We start from the raw sequence: 19,319 nt of genomic DNA, 5'->3' as shown, positions 1-19,319 counted from the left end.
CTTTTTTCTTTTTTTTTTTTCCCCTTCTAGTGGGTAAGGAAATGATGATCCGGAAATTGATAAAAGCAAGAACTACTTCCCTTCCTTGAGACCCTGAGAATTAGGGACCACTAGTATAGTATTCTTTGTGTGTGGTCCCTAGACCAGCAGCATCAGATCACCTGGGACTTAGAAATGCCAATTCCAGGGTCCTACTCCAGACCTACAAAATCAGAACCTCTGGGGGTGAGGTCGGTGTCATGTCTTAACAAGCCCTGCTTGACCCTGATGTGCTCAGAGTTTGAGAACCATTGCTGTAATGATAGCTGATCCAGGGTGAGGGGAAGGAATTACTCAGTGCTGACTCAGGAGAAGGTGGATGGATTTTCACCTGGAAGGTTTTTGGAGGGAGGTAGAACCCTCGATTCATTGGACATAGGTCCTGGCTCCCCTGGTTCCGAGTGGCATTAGGCTGATACTAATGGTCTCAGAACACATGTTGGAAGTTTGGTCTTTGCTTAGACTTGGAGTTGCTGTTAGTAGCAGTAGCTGTTACAAGGAATAGTTAACTTAGTGTCATTTTAGTTGTGTTTGCTAAAGTTTTAAAAACATGATTTACTATATGCAAATTAAGTTTATTTTTAAACTTTTCATAAACATTCTCCATCATAAAAATGAATTGTCATTTTAAGAGGTAGTTGTTCAGAATTCAGAATTTCTTGTTCTTTAAAAAGTGTTGTATAGATTAAATGATATTTCAGAGGGTTTTCTCCTGATCTCTGTATCTAAAATATCGGGTATGTCATTGTCATTGTGAACTGAGGAGGAAAGACATTTTTATCAAAATAACTTCAATTATTACAAAAGACAAAAGAAGATTAACTAGAGGACTTGTAAAAGTGCTTGATAAAGATTTGTCAAGGAGGAATAATGGGAGCTGTGTTGAAGAAGCCTAGGGGTAAAGTATAACCACATTTTAATAGCTGTGATTCCTACAGTTTCACATTTAGCCATAGACATTCTGTAATTTGGAGTGGAGCTGACCTTGCACAGGCCAGTAAAGAGAGGAGAAGAAACCCTAGCAGCTCCAGCAGTTGCAGGGGCAGATGGGATTATGAAAAGAGCTCTAAACTGGGGGTAAGGTTATTTGTGCACTAGTCACGGTTGAATTGATAAAAAATTGTTTCACTGATGACCGCAACAAATATTTGCATGCCTAGTTTGTGTGAAGACCTATTTTATAAGCAAGGAAATTCAGGCCTAGAAGTTTGATGACTTCCCCCAAATCAAATTTACTGGAAAAGCCTTGAAGCAAATCCAGGTGTCTAAGTACGAAAGCATACCAAGCTGCCTGCTGTATCAGTGTAGGGGTTTGGTTTCTAGTGGTCTCACCTATGGGGGTATCGTGTTGCTGTCATTCTCTCTCCAAAACAACATAATGAAAGAAAGTTTCCAGAATATTTGTCTTAATAAATTTGTATGGTGATGAAATGGTAGGTCACCTTAACTCCTGTCATCAAGTGATTCATTATCATTTAACAATTTAGCAAGCACTAAGTTTAGTGGGACAGATCTTTGAAGAAAATAATGGGGGAAATGACACTTGGCCAGAGGGCACTTGAGACCATTTTGTTTAGTTGGCCGTAATGCCTACCTACTTCACTCTGTCCTAAACCTGGGCCATCAAATGTTGGTACCGTAGGTTGCAGACTGTGGTACCAGCCTCTTAAGGGTTTATCTTACCATGCATTCAATAGTCTTCGTTGGACAGAAACTGATCTTCCCCTTGGGACTAGGCACACCATGTTTACACAGTGACATATCAAGAGTATATTGTTTGCTTTTGATGAAAACTGTCCCTAAAAAAGGCGTCTTAGGAAATAATCCCTTCTGTAATTTAGTGTTTTGTTCCTTTTTGGAACTAGTAAATATCAATAGTAATAAGGTTAATAATACTAGAGTAATACCTCATTTATTTGATATTATAAAAGGATAGATAAAATATTGCTAATAATTTAATATTCTAGTTAAGTAACATTTAGCTTTGAATATATATGTTTGAGTATATACATACACACACTCAGATGGATTTGGTTTTTATGGCCCCCTTTGAAAAATTGATCTAGTGGTGTATTTTTTAAAAATGTGCATATCCTTTTAGCAAGAATTTCATTTTTTTTCCAGAAGAATATATTGGCAATATAGTCTTGCCTTGAGCTACTGGAAATTACTGTTAGTATTCAAAGCGTTTAAATGTTTAATTTGCTTGTGAAGCTTTAAATTTGAGTGAAAAAAATTAGTCTTATAAACAACTTAGAAAGGTTGCTGCCTGCTCTAGATACTATTTGTGCTAAATTAATTTAGTATACTAATCAGAACTCTAATGAAGTCTGTGAACTGCTAATGTTAGATCAGCGAATAAATGGCTGATTTTATTTCCCAGAAGAGAATATTTGGAGATGAGGTTGGGGAGAAGTTGAAAAAAATCAGGATGTGGTTGTGTAATCTTTTCCTAGTTCCCTTTCAAGATGAGCTTTCCCTGGTCATTACTCTTACTCCTGAAGATTTCTTTCTTTCCCTCTCCTCACCTCCCAGCCTTCCTTCTGTTTCTTTCCTCTCCACCAGTCCTCTCTCCCTCCTTTTCTAGTGAAACATTTTGTGTTGGTGCTTTATTTTTGCTGTTGGAGGAATTACTCCTGGGATGGTGTCTGTGAATAAGAATTCTAGAGCATTAATTAATTTCTTGCTGTCTATGGTTTTGTTTCATTCAAACAATCTTATGATCCTTCCTTGTAGCCATTTTATTAGATTCTGAAGGGCTGAATCAAGCTGTTTCTGGGCTCGGGGCCATATTTTATAGCAAGACTTGTTTGAGTTTTCAATGACTTGGTGCTTAAGCTAAAGCCATTAAACCCTGCTTCCAAGAAAACAAAACTGGCAGCACAGTTTGTTCTATTTCATTTTTTTTCCAGCATGCTTGATTTTTTAGGGGTTGGAGTTAGCTAGGACCAACTGGGAAAGGAATCCTGTAAGTGGGAGAAAGGCTGTCGTGTTGTTAGGGAGTGCACTTCAGCCTAAGTGGTGATTAGCAGCATTTAGCCTCTAAAAATAACTGGTGAGCAGAGTTTGTAGTCAGGTCCAATTTCACTTCTAGAGGCCCTTACAGTGCAGGGGTTGGCCAGTCTCAAGCTCTGGTAGGCAAGTGCATGCAGTGTGCCTAAAACCTGCCAGTAGTACTTTTGAGTTTTTTTGTTTTTTGTTTTACTTTAGCATTTATTATTCATGGATTGAAGAAGTCAAAATGGCTGAAGATAAAGGTATATTTTTGTTATTTAGGCTAAAAGTGGCTTTAGATCTAGCTGACAGCTTTTCACTTTATTTTCAGTGGTGCTGTGTTAAAATATTTTTGGCTAAGTGCTTTGACTGCACTGTCTACGTTTTCTATTTTGAACTACCGGAGATACTGACTTTTCATAGTAGCTGAATATTTCATGGAATAATCTGTCTTTAATCAGAGTATGTTTTGGTGTCTTAATTTAGATGATCTTTAGTATGTTGTACTACTGGAGGCTGCATTTTACAAACCTCAAAAAATGTACAAGCTCTCTTCTTTAGTCTTATAAGTTAATTACAATGAATTTAAAGAATTGTGTATATTTAGATTTTATATGAAATTATAGGAGATATAAATTCATTCTCATATTAATGAACAGACTTACCTAGTTCAAGCAAGGACTTACCATTTATGGAAAGTGACCTACTTTTATGTGAAGCAGACAATAAATGCAAAGAAAAATCACAAGAGTTTTATTTTGTTTTTAAATTGACTCTAACTTTGAAGTATTCTTTAATGATATATTGAATGTAATGTTTTGTATATATTTGCTTTTGCTTTACTTTGTAAATTAAGATAGTCTTTCCATTAATTGAAAGACTGAATGCACTCATTATGTTGAAGATTTATAAAAGAAAAAAATACATGTGTGAAAACTGGTTCTAACTCTGAGCTGTCTAATTAGCAACTGAAAGGATTCTTCGATTAGGATAGAGAATAAGAGCATGTCCTATGTGAATACTGTTTGAATAATTGGTTAGAATGGGTCACTTGACTCGTCTGATAAAGTGCTTCATGTAGCCGTGAAGAATATCAGATATGTATCTGCCTTTTAGTTCTTTTGGAAGACATTTCTCCCCTCTTGTGGATTAGGTAATCTATGTAGTTAGGAAAAATCAGCTGTTACCTCTGACCCACTTTTAACAGTTTTCGATTCCCAAAGGGTGACATTTTATAGCATGGAAAAATAATCAGTTTGATGAGTTGCTTGACAGTTTTTGTGTTTTTCAAAAAACTTTAAATGTATAGAGTTTATGTGTAAATACGAAATTCCCAACATAATGCCAGCTAAAACTTATAAATGATCTCTAATTCAGTTAGTAGTGGGCCAGTGAAGTAGCTAATGACCGTTCAAGTGCTGGGGTTCGTCGTCTTGTCTCCCTTCCCTTGACCAAATAAATAAAACTACACATTTCCCCTCCCTTGGCTTTTGTTTTGGAGAGTCTTCATTTTCGACTATTGCTTGCCATAGTAATTTCTGTGTTTGGTGGTATGTGGGAACATTTTCTGATTTGGAGGTCATGTACTTTTGATGGAATAAAATGTGAGAAAATGATTCACATAGTTTTTGCGGTATTCTTAAACCCCAGTAAAAATCCTTTTTGACTGATCCCAGAACTACAGGTTGAACATGAAGCCAGAAAATGAAATGAAGACTTAGATTTATTCTGATCTTAGAAAACAGGGACATCTACTAGATGTTCTTCCCAAAGACTTTTGGAAGAAGGTACTGGTTTCAGATTTGCTTAGGGAGTTGTAAACCCTCTTAAGGGTTTGTCTTACCATGCGTTCATCAGTTTCATTGGACAGAAACTGATCTGCCCTTTGGGACTGGGCACAGCATATTTACCAAATGACATATCAAGAGTATATTGTTTGCTGTTGATAAAAACTGCCCCTAAAAAAGGTGTCTTAGAAAATAATCCCTTCCATAATTTAATATTTTGTTCCTTTATGGAACAAGTAAATATCAACAGTAATAAGGTTAATAATACTAGAGTAGCAACTCATTTGTTTGATATTAAAAAGGGATATATAAAATATTGCTGATAATACATTCTATTTAAGAAACATTTAGCTTTTAAAGTGATAAATCTCTATACTAAAAACTATTTTGAGTGAAAATCTTCCTAAGATTTATTATACATTTCTTCTGTGTTTTAATGGCAGAATCAGTGTGAAACCAGTTACTGTCTTGTACGGAAGATTATTTGAAGAACTGTCAGGGATTCTGCCTGAAAGTTTCAATCATAAATGACTTCCCACCACTCAGCTTTTCTGAGTTCCTGGGTCTGCTCTTGCTGAGAGACCTGTGCAGTCTATAGGCTTTTCCTCTGTCAACACTCTGTTGCTTTGACTCATTTGGGTTAGATTGTGTCTGAAATCTATTCTAGAATTTTGTGCATTGAGCTAGAAAAGTTGTTAGAATCACATCTAAAATAAAAATGTAAACAAATTGTAGGTAAAGGTGTATTTTTTTACTGTGTTTGACTGTCTCCTTCCCATCTCAACCCCTTGCTGTTTTGGTGCATGCATTCATTTCCTTTTTTAGAAAAAAGCTTTTGTCTACTTTTTCCTTGTATTTGGTGTTGCAGTCAGTAACTTAAATGAGTGTCACTGAGTTAACTTGGATAAATGATAATTTCCTTTTCAGAATATCAGAAATTTTCCTCCTCCATTTCCCTTTAAGAGAGATAGAAATGGAGAAACAATTAAACTTTGAATTCAAACTATTACTTTGTTTTATTAGCTATTTCATTATAGACTTTTTAATTTTTTTTTAAGAAAGGGTCTTGCTTTGTTGCCCAGGCTGAAGTATAGTGGCGCCATCATAGCTCACTGCAGTATGGGTTTATTTTAAACAGTATCATCTTGGGTATCCGTTTGACTACATACTCATTTTAAAAACTTAATTATTGGGCAAAATTATCTGGTATACATGTACTGAATAAAAATGTTGGATGAATGAAAAATTGAATTATATTTGTTTAACCTTGCTGTTTTCCAGTTAATGAGGAAAAATACAAGAGACTGGTATCAGCTACAGAATGTTCAAGAGGACATAAGACAAGAACCCAGTTTTACTGAAGATTTAGCATTCCTTTTACAAAAAAAAATTAAATTTAATTCTTAGAGGCAATAAGTAGCAAAGGCAGAAAATTCTTAGTCATTAGCTACTATAGTTCCATATTTGGAGTATGTGGATATTTTGGAAGTTAGTATTTTTGTTAAACTTAGTGTTATACACAAATGGGTTTGTATGCATATGTCTGTATATATAGAAATAAGGGTTCTTTTTTGGATACAGTGTTAGAAAATAAGTCTTTCTGTTTATTAAAATGTAGTGAATTAGACATACAAAACTGTTACTGAATCTGTGGCACTTCCTGACCTCACAGAAGCTTACTTTCATAAATCTTTTTTTTCTTTAAATTTTATTAGTGGTTTAATTAGTATTTTTTTATATGATAACAACACATAAAAATTTTGAAAATCGCCATTTCCCTCTACCAATGTTGCAGACATTTTCACCCAATCTTCCCCTCCCATGCCTGTGTTTCAGGTAATGATACCTATTTGAAGTTGATTTAATCTGCAACAATAGGATCTATGCCCAGCACGTATTTTTATTTAATAAATAAATTATGTTTTTATATAGCCAGCTTTCGTATAGATCACGTTAGAAACAAAGTTGATGGCCATTTGTCATTTGGTAAGCATACTTTTATGCATTTACCATATTATTTACAACTCTGGTTCTGATGGATCCATTAATATTTAAAGAATGTCACAAAAAGGAAATACTTGACTTTTTAAGAATGGCCTAGCACTTTGAGAGGCCGAAGTGGGTGGATCACTTAAGGGCAGGGGTTCAAGACCAGCCTGACCAATATGGTAAAACCCTGTCTCTACTAAAAATACAAAAATTAGCATGGTGGCAGGTGCCTGTAATGCCAGTTACTCAGGAGGCTGAGGCAGGAGAATCCCTTGAACCTGGAAAGCAGAGGTTGCAGTGAGCCGAGATCATGCTAGTGCACTTCAGCCTGGGTGACAGAGGGAGACTAAGTCTAAAAAAAAAAAAATTTAGTCTTATTTAGTCATCGGAACTCTATATACTTTGATGTAGGCATGTAGATAAATATATGTATATGTTTGAATATACATATATATGCTCAGATGGATTTAGTTTTTATGGCCGCATTTGAAAAACTGATCTAGTGATGTATTTTTAAAAAATGTGTGCATCCTTTTAACAAGAAGAATTCCATTGTTTCTAGTTTCAAGTTCTAGATTAGAGCTAGTGGGGTTTTTTGAAATCGTGTAATTTGGCCCACTGATTAGAGATTAAGGAACTCAGAGCTGTGTAGATATGTTCCTAGTTCTACCCAACTTGTACTGGTGACTTTGGGAGAATCATTTCATGTTTCACTTATAAAACAGATAATTATTCCTGTCCTTATCCCCGTTGGTTCTCACCCAGGAACTGCCCCTGAAGGGAACATGTGGAAATGTCTGGGGGTATTTTGTTTGTCCTAAGCCTTGGGAGCTCCTTGCCTTTGGGTCCAGGGGAAACCAGGGATGCCAGAAATCTTGCAATGTGAGGAACAGGTGCACAGGATGAAACATTGTCCTGTATAAACATCCAGAAATGCCCTCTGTAGAAATAGTGGCAGGACACAGTGAGGATCACCAGCAGCAGTGCACATGAAAGCGATTCCACCTGCTGCACAAATAGGAGACACCGCCCTGGTCTTCCAACATCTGTTTGATAAACTTTTCGTCTTCTTAGAAGGCATTTTGAGATATTATTTAACCTTTTTATTAATATTGATATAATATATTGTATTCCTTTTTATGGGAAATTTGAATATTATCTTTTTAAGGACAGTGTTGACTATTTTCTATTAATATAAAATGATTTTTGTTTATTTTTGGCTGTAAGAAGAATATTTACAAAAGAATGTAAGATATATTAAGCATATCACATGCGATAAATGACACTTTAGGTGGACAGCAGTTTACAAAACTGTTTCCTGCAGTGAGACCAGTTGTGAATGAGCCTTTTCCTGTTTCCTTAGGCCTCAACAGATCTTGTAAAGGAGTAGGAACGGATTATACTGTTTCACTTTTCTGTCCTTCTCTCTCTGGCTAAGAATATGGAATGGTTTAGGGGGAGATATTTTCGTCTGTGGTAGTTAACAGAGTTTTTAAGATTCTGCAGAAATGAAATGGGACAGAGAAAAGGATTTGGCTACATTTCTATGTGATTTCATTAAGTTGTTGATGTGCTCTGCCTTTGGAAAGAGGTAATATTCAGATCATTTTGATGAGTAACTTGGATGGAGTATACATGTTATTCTAAATCTTTAAAAACATTGAGGAGTTTATTTCTTTCACTACTTCAAAGTTAGTGTTGCATCTAAACAATCTTTTCTGTTTTCAAAAATATTTTATGTAACATGTTTTGAGAATTTAACTGAAAACTATTTTTGAAATGGTCTATCATTGTGCATAATCCCAAATTATTGGAGAAATAATTGTGAGAAGAGGTGTTCAGTAAAGTGTTTTCTTCTTATGACATCTTACATTTATTTCTAAACAGAGACAAAGCACGGAGGACACAAGAATGGGAGGAAAGGAGGACCCTCGGGAACTTCGTTCTTCACGTGGTTTATGGTGATTGCATTGCTGGGCGTCTGGACATCTGTAGCTGTCATTTGGTTTGACCTTGTTGACTATGAGGAAGTTCTAGGTAAGAATTTTGATATCCTTATGTGAATTTGTGAGGGAGTAAGTGACATCTCTTAGGAGTCTTGAATATTTGTTATCATCTTTTTGGTACTGGTAATTTCTATAGCCTTTCAGTGGTTCTCAGTAGAGTGCAGCTGAAAGGGGATATGAAGAGGGTTACCTTGGAGTACTGTCTTTTGAACTTTTTTAAACATGACCTGTAGGTTTTTGAAAAAAGGCTTTATATTGTATGCCTGTCACACAGGGAGAGGTTTTATCAAACAGTACTCATTCTCACTATTTGCAGTACTTTTTGATTTCTATTCAATTTTGTTACATTATAAATTTTAAAAATACTTGATCATGAGCCACTACATTTATTTAAGGACTTGCTAATGGATCATAACCACACAATATGCAAAACCCTTCCTTAGAGAGGGTTTTCGAAGTACATCCTTCTGTGTCTCTGTTGGGATGGGGTGAGTATGTGTGCACACATATAGGTACTGGATGGGTGTGCTGAGATAGGCATTTGCAGATATGATTGTGTGTGTGTAAGTGTGATCTGTGTGCTGTTCTGAGGAAGTTGCTGTGGTCATTCTGATAGTGTCCTTTCTCCACCTTTTTCCTTTTCTCTCCTGTAATCACTGCAGTTTTTCACGATTTTTTATATTAATGATTCTTTATTATTTTGAGAGTCACATTCTCCTTAACTTCCCCAAAAATCTTTTTTTTTAACTGAAATAAAATTCAGTATTTTATATATTTGAATGTGTACAATTCAGTTTTTTTTCTTTTTTTTTTTTTACTATATTCATCATTTTATGTACCCATTAGCATTAAATAATTCCAGATTATTTCTGTTACCTCCTTCCCCTAAATACCCAAACTCTTCCTCTTTCCCTCTCCTGGGAAACACTAATCTACTTTCTGTGTCTGTGGTTTTGTTTATTCTGGACATTTCATATAATAGAACCATACATTATATGGTCTTTTGTATCTGCCTTTTTGTACTTAGCATAATGTTTTTAAGGTTCAGTACTTCATTTTATGGCTGCATAATATTCCATCATATGGACACACCACATTTTGCTTATCTGTTTATCAGTGATGGACATTTGGGTTGTTTCCACTCTTTGGCTATTGTGAATAATGGCCCTCCTCTTTAGTAATCCAGTGAAAGATGTGGACCTGTCACTGGAAAAAATACACACTTGTCTCTCTATACAATGTTGCATGGGTGATCTCCCCTTGCATTGGCCCTCCTGTGCTTCTGCTTTACTTGTCAGATTATAGACATCTTTTTGGGGAGAAAGAGCAAACAAATTTTTGGCCGTAGGAATAACAAAATATGCTTATCTGTAATCTTTCATTGAAGTTTTACATTTTCATTACTTTAAAGAAAGAGTCTCTGGATAGATTGACAGACCAACTGAGGGAGAATTTTAGTTTGGAGACAAATTTCTGAGTAGATCTATGCTTTGACTGACTTACAGTGATATGTTGTTAGGGAACGTATCTTAAAAGAGGACACTTTAAATATTTGTACTTTTAAGCACAAATAACAATTTTCATGTTTTTACATACATGCAGCCAAAGCAAAGGACTTCCGTTATAACTTATCAGAGGTGCTTCAAGGTAGGCTATTGGAGTTGCATTTCAAGTCTATGTGTGTTAGTCTCTAACGGCTCATCCTTTTTGTACTAATTTAGTTATTACCTACATCAGAATATAAGCGATAGCACCAATTTCCCATTATGGGTTTGTCAGAAAGGATAGTATTTTCTGTCTTTTACTGTTTCTTGAGTTCTGTACTCTGCATAGCCTTGATTAGTACTTTTTGTTTTCTTAGCAGTTGAAATAACATCCTTATCTCTTCCTTCATCATTATCATTTTAAATGTGTATGTGTTTGCTAAGTCAGACTTCTGTATAGCAAGTTAACCATTTTGCTAAGTAGAGCAAGGGCTCTGGGGAGATAAAGATTGATCAGAGCTACTCTGAACCAAAATTTCTGCCTGCCCTTCTGTAATTTTTTAATGTACTTTGTGTTAAAGAAATGATAACAATGCTGCCAACTGTTGTTTTTTTTAGTACTAATGCTGTATTTGAAAATGCTGTTTAAAAAATTGCTGTACATTAACATTATTGTGTTTCTCCACTGTCATTGTCCAGTAATGAATTAGAATCATGTGGATTTTAGGATGCTTTTTTAGGGAGTTGAATGTATTTGACTTTTTGAAATGCTAAACAAAATAACAGTGTTCCATATGATAAAGCACTAAAGCCTAAAAACATTTTCTGTTCATGAGGAGGAAAGGTTTTGGTAGTATTGTCTCCTCAGCATATCTGTTTTAAGCCCTTTTTTTCTTAGTATAAATGGCCTGTGCTAATTAAGTAGAATAATCCTAAATTTTCCTTTATAATTTCTGAAGCCTTCCGTTTTACATACTTTATTTCCAGAATGGTCTTTTATTTTTAAAGGTTAATTCATGATATTTCTGTTATAAATCATGATTGTAAAATATAAAATTAATGATTTTTTAATTTTTAGTACTTAGATTCTATGTTAATTTATTTACATTTAGTCTTTATTTGAGGCTTGGTTGTTTCTTTTGCTTCAGATATTGATAGTGTGATGAAATTTCATGCTTTAGAAATATTAAATTTCAAGTAACTTAGGAATGCATCAGTATTATTTCATATATGCTAAAAACTTTACCAAAAATATTTTTAGCAGTTTAATAAAAACTATTCTGGGGGCCGGGCGCGGTGGCTCAAGCCTGTAATCCCAGCACTTTGGGAGGCCGAGACGGGTGGATCACGAGGTCAGATCGAGACCATCCTGGCTAACACGGTGGAACCCCGTCTCTACTAAAAAATACAAAAAAACTAGCCGGGCGAGGTGGCGGGCGCCTGTAATCCCAGCTACTCGGGAGGCGGAGGCAGGAGAATGGCGTGAACCCGGGAGGCAGAGCTTGCGGTGAGCTGCGATCCAGCCACTGCACGCCAGCCTGGGTGACAGAGCGAGACTCCGTCTCAAAAAAAAAAAAAAAAAATTATTCTGGAGTAATTAGATCAGAATATGTTGTTCAGTCTTTAAAGGAAATGCTATGTCAGTTTTATTTCATAGAATTTGCTAGCTGAACATTTCCTGACTCTCTTAACTGAATTGCTCACTATTTTTAGGTAAGATATTCATTTGACACTGCTTTGCAGGATTAAAAGAGCAAAGAATTGCATTAATTGGTAACATTTATGACTGAGTTGCAGGACTTCACTAAGTTGTAATACCGTATTAAATTTCTTTTCTTTTTTGTTCCATATCCATCATTTCTCCCCTGTTGTAGGAAAACTAGGAATCTATGATGCTGATGGTGATGGAGATTTTGATGTGGATGATGCCAAAGTTTTATTAGGCAAGTACACATTTTATGTTTTTTGTTAATGGTGATAAAATGCTGGAAACAAATATTTTTGCTTTAATAATATCTATCTCAATAGTATATATCTTACAGAAGATTTTTTTCCCCTTAAATCATATATTTCATTACTGTTAAAAGTTTAAATGGCTTATTTTTCTGCAGACTCTTTCATTTCAATTTACTTTTATCAGTGAATAAGTGTATATCTCTTAAACATATATATTTTGATAAGTATAATAATTTCATGTGTGTTTTCAGATTTAAAGTACTTCTTATTCTGAACTTAGAATTTGAATAGCTAGTATCCTAGTCTATTTTTAGATATGGTAATTATAGATATTCTTCATTAACATTAGACATTCACTTCCATTTCAAAATGTAAATTTCTACAGGCTTACGTAAATTAATTTTGAAATAAAAGTGATAATAAACATCTTAAAATGTCCCATGCTTATTTTAACGGTAGCGCTAAAATATGAACTCCTGGTCTTTTGACCCACTGTCTTTATTTTGGAAGTCTTGGACCCTTCTCTTTCACTATCAGAATTACCTGTCTTTATCAGAGATGTTTCTTGTAATAAATAACATTGTGGTGTTCCCTCATTTATTTTAAAGTGCTGTCTTGCTGGAAAGAATGGTGTTAATTTTAACATGCAAATTTTGTATAATCTGGCCTGTTGAGACTTCCTTTGCTTTTGTATGTAGCATAATATATGTTAAAACTTTTTATATTAGAGTCTTTAGAAAAATAATGGATATGGCATGATATTATACACTAAGCTTATAAAATAATGACCCAAAGAAATTCTTCTTAGTTATACTGTTTTGTGTATGTTTTTTAGAAATGAAAACACAGTAGGATGCCACATCTGTAACCAATGAAGCTGCTTTTAGTAGATTAAATCCACCTGCTTATGAAATAGAGAAAGTTCTATGAAAATAGAGTTTTAGTTGTGATTAAAGATAGTAAACCTTCCTAATTTTGACCTGTTAGGTTTTTTTTTTTTTTTTTTTTTTCTGCCCATTGGGAATTAATGTTTGCTGTAAACTTACCATGAAATTTATTTTCTTGTCTTAACTTTAATGAAATTTTCAATGTAGTCCTGTCATTGTGTATCTAAATTTGAGTTTCTGTAAATATATTGAATCCTCAGATGACTATAATCCTGGGCATGTAAAAGAAACAAAATTATATAGAACTTATCAGAATGATGTTAATTTGCTTGCCTATAAATGGTTTATCACTTCATTATATTGCTTTAAATGACAAATTCGGAATAGCAAAGCTCTTTATTTTAAAGATAAAATAAAATTTGGGTCAAGTTCCCTTATTTTTAGAAATAATATTACTCTCATCTACTGTATTTTATTGATTTTTATTTGTTTGCTTTTGCTTAAAACCAGCCATCTGGTCTGTCAGGAAATGTCAGCCATTAGAAATTAAAATGTGGTATTTCTTTGATAAAACACACTGATTTCTATAGCAAACTATTACCTTAACTTGATTTTTAGTGTATTTGAGATTTCAAAAGGTCATCCCCTTTAAGGTTTTTAACCTACCATTAAGAAGCTAATTAATTGTAACTTTGAATATTGCTGTTTGCAGGGATAGTGTAAGGAACTCGTAAATTGTGCCATTTATAAGAATTATACACTTGGAGGTGGAACTAAATTTGGTGAATATCAAGGTTTATTTTGGTAACTTTACTAATAAATGCATAAAGACAGATCAAATAAAGCTACATAAATACTTTTTTACTCTTCCCGTACTAGTTTGCAGTTGGCTTGTAGCTTCAGTACAGATGAAACAAACCAAAGGTGAAATGTTAGGCTTACTTATCACCTTTAATCTTATTTCTATGGCGTTTGAGTTCTCTGCAGGAAATGCAACCTTAACTTGAATTGAGTTTTATGACTAAAGTTCTTTTCTGGTTTGTAAGATCATTATAGTTTAGCGGTGCCTCTGTTACTGGAAGGTTACTGCAAAGACAGCCTGGTGAAATTGTTGGGAGTACAGAGGCTTTAATGGGTTCTGTGTGGTCAGGTAGAGGTTATGGGGAGAGCACTACAGTGAGCATATACCCAAAATGAAGCCAGACTTCCAAGGTACATTCTCACTGGAGAGGCAGCTTAACGGTAAAATTTAAGCTTTAAGGGTTTAGGTTTTAGATTAAGGCCCAGGAGATCCAAGGGGAGGGAGGAAGGTAGGAAATCAGAGATTAGAGGAGCTGTTGGCATCGCAGGTATAGTAATAATTGAGATATGTTAATCTTTCATAGACTGTGCATTTATTTCATATCTTTTTTTCTAGATTCTTAAGTCCGCATATATCTAAATCTTATAAATTTGGGGAAATGTATACATTCACATGGTACATTTCACTCAATTTTAGGGTGTGGCTTTTCTTGTGAAATAGAGAGAATTAAAAATATGTGAGTAAATCAAGACCACTAACCATCATTAATTTTATTATTTGATTATTTCTGGCCAAGGCCCATTTGATTATTTGAAAGTGTACTAAGCCCACTTTTCTTCATTTACATAGCTTCTTATTAACTAAATTAACTAAAATGTAGGTATCTTTGGTTGTAGTTCAGATGATTGAAAACTACCTTGTTTGAAAATATATTCTTTAAAAACTTATTTTCCAAATAAAATCAACAGGAAAATGACCCGAGGACTAAATGACGTGAGGACTAAATCCTTAGAGTGACACTACCTAAGGATCATGTGGTTGTCCTTTTGTCCTATGGCTAGCACCTAGCTGGCATCGTATCAGGTATGGCTGGAAAGCAAAAGAAAAGCCAGTCAGCACTTGCTACATCCTGGAAAAACATTTGTAGACTGATAGATGCATGAGTGAGTTGATGGGAGGAGAAGACCAGACCTTGCCAAGCCAAAGGCATTCCATTTGGTTGAGCCTTGTTCTTAGAGGTTCAGAAGGAGTCACATACCCAGAATATATATTTTTCTCTTTGGACTAGTACTTTTGTCTTGAGAACCAGAGGAAAGTTGCTTTGCTGGGTAAACAGTTTTGTTCAAATGCTTTTGCATATTTGTTGCATATGGTCACCTGTCATACTAAAGGATGGAAAAGTTTTATATTTTACATGTAATACTCGGAGGTACTTATAATATATTGGCAAATGGAGAAAAATAAAGATGTTTATACTAAATATGCAGCTATAATGTTTTAAGGCAGGAAGAAGAAACAGTGTTATTCCCACAGAGACTTAGTTGGGAATATAGATCTTTGTTCACAGCATTTGTCTACTGCTAAATTGAGTGAAAACGTGCTAGGCTTGTCAAAAAGTAATTTAAATACCAACTGCGGTTTGCATTTTTTCTTACCAAAAACATGAAGAATGACATAATACAGTTCTTTTGAGTAAAGTAGAGAAAATTCACTGTAATCTTTAAAACTTTTAAACTAGTTGTTGTCTTATCCTTTATCTGCCAATCTTGATTGCTGGTAGTTATAGTACATGGAGAAATTGTGTGTTGCCAAAGACTTAAATGACCGAATTAGGTAGTTACAACCAGAAAAGCTCAGTGGTCATGGATGTTCACATTTCTTATAGCCAGAATACCCTACCCTATTATTCCTCCTCAGAATTATGGGCTTGGTATACAGCTTGGTAGTACTGTCAGATTCTGATACCTACTGGAGCTAAGAACCCTTTGCTACCCAGAGCCAGTTCTTCACAGGAAAAAAAACAAATGATAAAAACAATATATACTTTGATTTATTTCTATCCTAAGGGCCTGTTTTGGGTCCAATACTTAAAAATGACAGTTGAAAGGGGTCTTAGCAATAGAAGCTAATTTCACAGACCTATAGGGAGAGGAGTTTGGAATGTTCCTATTGCAAGTGACCAGCTAAGGCCTTGATCAAATTTCATATTGGTAGGCAAAGTGAATTATTATTAATAGCTGACTGTTGTCATTGGCCAGAATTACAGGACCGTGAGTCAATTGCCAGAGTTTTATAGAGCTACCACATTTAATAGTGTTAAAATTTAAGTGTTAAAATTATCTGAGTTACATAATTTCAGTGTACTTATGCCCATCTGTGGATGCTATAAATGGTAATACTGCTAATTATATTAACTCCAGAATTTCCTAACTTAACTCCAGGTCTTAAGTGGGGTGCTGGTGTGGGGAGGGGAGAAGTTTGAGGAAATAAGCCTTTCTAGTTTGAATGAATGAATGAATGAATGAATGTGTGTATAATCAACTCTCGATAAAATCTGGTTGGTAAATGAGCAAATCTGGGGGTTGTCAGAGTATATATCTTTTTTTCTCTGATACTGCTTTTATTCACTCTTCCTTTTACAGTCAACTGATTTTCCATTACTGTCTATTGATTTTTGACTGATAAAATTTTGTCTTTCACCTCAACACTCTAATGAGAGAAAGGCAAACCTAGGTAGGGGCTGGTAGGAGTGGTAAGGATTGGTCAAATTGTGGCTTTCTTTTGACATGTGATTGAGAGTTGATTGTAAGGTGTGCATTGTAATGGACTTCTTTATTTTCCAAATACCGTTTCTGTAAACCTCTCTGACCATGATGCACATCGCTTTTGAGATCGCCCTTCCTCCACTTCTTTTTTCCACCTAACTGCTCTCCTTATTTTCTCTCTCTCTTCCTTTATTCTTATGTAGGCCTGACCAAAGATGGCAGTAATGAAAATATTGATTCTCTTGAGGAAGTCCTTAATATTTTAGCAGAGGAAAGTTCAGATTGGTTTTATGGTTTCCTCTCATTTCTCTATGATATAATGACTCCCTTTGAAATGCTAGAAGAAGAAGAAGAAGAAAGCGAAACCGCAGATGGTGTTGATGGTACGTCACAGAATGAAGGGGTTCAGGGAAAGACTTGTGTCATACTGGATTTACATAACCAGTAGCTTTGATTCAGGGACTGAAGTCATTGGCAAATGAACACCCGAAGCAGCCTCCTTTTTCTTTTCTTTCCTTTGCTTATGCAGGGCTTAATGTGCAGTGGGGCGGTTGTGATCTTACCGTGCAAGTCAACCATGTGATCTTGCCCAGTACAGCTACTAGCTAGTCCCTTGCTCGCTCAGCTCCCCCAACTTCTATTGAAGAAAATGGTACTCCTCATTCTTGTAGTCAACTACAAAGTACAGAGAAAATGATGTTCTTGGTGGTATAATTGGTTTCTGTATCGTTTTGTTTCAACTCATGTATTCACTGAACTAAATTTGAACACTTACAGCAGATTGTGTTGTGGTTAACCCTTGATGCTTGTCTTTCTAACGCACTATTAATTAAGATGATTCTAATGGATTTCATTATAAAAATATTTCTGGCATGATTTTTAAGTTAAATGCTTCTCTGTTCTTTAACATGACTGATGTGTAAAATGATGGTTCTTTACTAAGCTGATATTTTTTATTGTAATTTGTTTAGGTTTGTGTCAGATAGGTTCCTATAAATTTCTATGTAAAATTCTGTGTTAATGGTGCTTTTAAAATAATTTTAAAATAACCCCATGTTTTTGCCTTAGAGTAAGTTAACTTACTGTTTTCAGATAGTAGCATGACATATTTCTGTCTATGAAAGCAAAATTTATTTTCAATTTTATTTCCAAATATACATCCAGAGAAAGTAATTTGTATTTTTTTTTAAAGTAGGCATATTACACATGAGGGAATATGTGAATATGTATCTTAATGTTGTACATATTAAAATTATTCATCCTAAATAAGTCTTTTTCCATTTTTTCTTTCATTGACTTATTAATTGGATATTGATTTTGGCTTAGATATGATGAGATTTTTAGAATTATAAACTTATTGAAGTGGTAATTCCATTTAGGGCAGTAAACTTTTCCCTTTAGAAAACCTTAAAAACATATTTGAATCGATTTCTTGAAAAATGAGTTTGCTTCAGTAATAACAAAAACAATTGTATCAGCTATATACAAAATGCATTTCTTAAAATGAGATTTCATCAGTTTCCCCTCAAGCAAAGCTCTTCTAGCGATAAGGAAGATAAGCAAAGGGATGTTATTTTTTGAAGGAGTGATGTTCCATGGTTTTAAATCTCTTCCAGCTTCTCTAAGATTTTGCTTAATGTTTGTCAGAGAGCTAAAAATTTGAAAATGTTTGCACTTCTTCACATTTTATTTAACTATAATTTCTACTTTTCAAATATTTCTTGTCTTCTATATCTAATCAAATTACTTTCAGTAAGTGTATCATTCATCCATTTATCCTGAGGGTACTATGACAAATTTAAATTGTTAGAAATTACTCTTGTAGGCTGTCATAATAATAGACTGAAAGTAGCAGCCTCAAGTCAGCACAGGACATCCATCCCCTCTGCCCACCATTTACCTGTGTCAGGGAAGACTGTCCAATTTGCTAATATTATTAAAAAGCAAACATTCTATAGCGACTTTTAGATGTGGATATACACACTGGACAAATAATCTCTTAAAGTTTAAATGGCTATTAAAGCTCTAGTTTGTCTTGCTCTCGCTAATGGGCAAATATGTTTTATTCTGTTAATGCTTCTGATAGTCTGTTAAAGCTTCTGTTTTCAAATATTCAAGGACTTCAGTTAAGCTGTCACTTAGTAGCATGCTCTCCAGCAAATGAGTATCATTCAGTAATGTTCCTTCTGAAAATGTATTCAGTCTTTTTGTTTATTGTGTCTTCTGCTTTTATACTTGGGTAATATGAAATATCAAAGTTTATTAGGTTTAAATTCTAAAGGAATCTTCAGCCCCACTCAATGAAATTCACCTAGCCAAATTTCCAGGATATACTTTTTAAAGCAATCTTATTTGTTAACATGTCATTACTACTAACACTAGAAGATATTTGATTAATTGATAAGAAGTAAATAATTAAATTTTGTGTTAAAAATGTTTGAAATTATTAATTTTTCATCACTTTGTCATACTAATTCATATTTTATGTACAGAAATTAATTATGCTTTATTTTTGTAAGTGAAAAACAAGAATGTGGGATAAAAATTTGCTACTTATTTTGTACCACTTCTCGTTAGTTCCTCTGAAAGGCTCTGATGAAAATGACACCC

The 19,319-nt window shown here is 34.5% G+C and overlaps 1 protein-coding gene across 12 annotated transcripts in view; it reads left to right on the top strand.

Annotated features, from left to right (window-relative positions):
- Positions 1-19,319, top strand: part of ASPH (aspartate beta-hydroxylase) — a 222,139-nt gene that overhangs the window by 31,240 nt on the left and 171,580 nt on the right. For 4 of the 12 annotated variants that reach the window (XM_025393203.1, XM_025393201.1, XM_025393200.1 and 1 more), the window contains exons 1-4: positions 3,122-3,296; positions 8,697-8,846; positions 10,418-10,462; positions 12,174-12,242. In XM_025393203.1, coding sequence (XP_025248988.1) covers positions 3,281-3,296; positions 8,697-8,846; positions 10,418-10,462; positions 12,174-12,242 — 280 coding nt within the window. In that variant the 5' untranslated portion in view covers positions 3,122-3,280. Of the gene's footprint in view, positions 1-3,121; positions 3,297-8,696; positions 8,847-10,417; positions 10,463-12,173; positions 12,243-16,912; positions 17,976-19,319 lie in introns of those variants that run through there. The other 8 variants (XM_025393195.1, XM_025393202.1, XM_025393199.1 and 5 more) reach the window with 5 other exon arrangements.

The sequence above is a fragment of the Theropithecus gelada genome, chromosome 8, assembly GCF_003255815.1.
Source record: "Theropithecus gelada isolate Dixy chromosome 8, Tgel_1.0, whole genome shotgun sequence".
Taxonomy (NCBI): Eukaryota; Metazoa; Chordata; class Mammalia; order Primates; family Cercopithecidae; genus Theropithecus; species Theropithecus gelada.
Note: the sequence above shows the minus strand (reverse complement) of the source record. Positions and strands in the feature narration are given on the sequence as shown.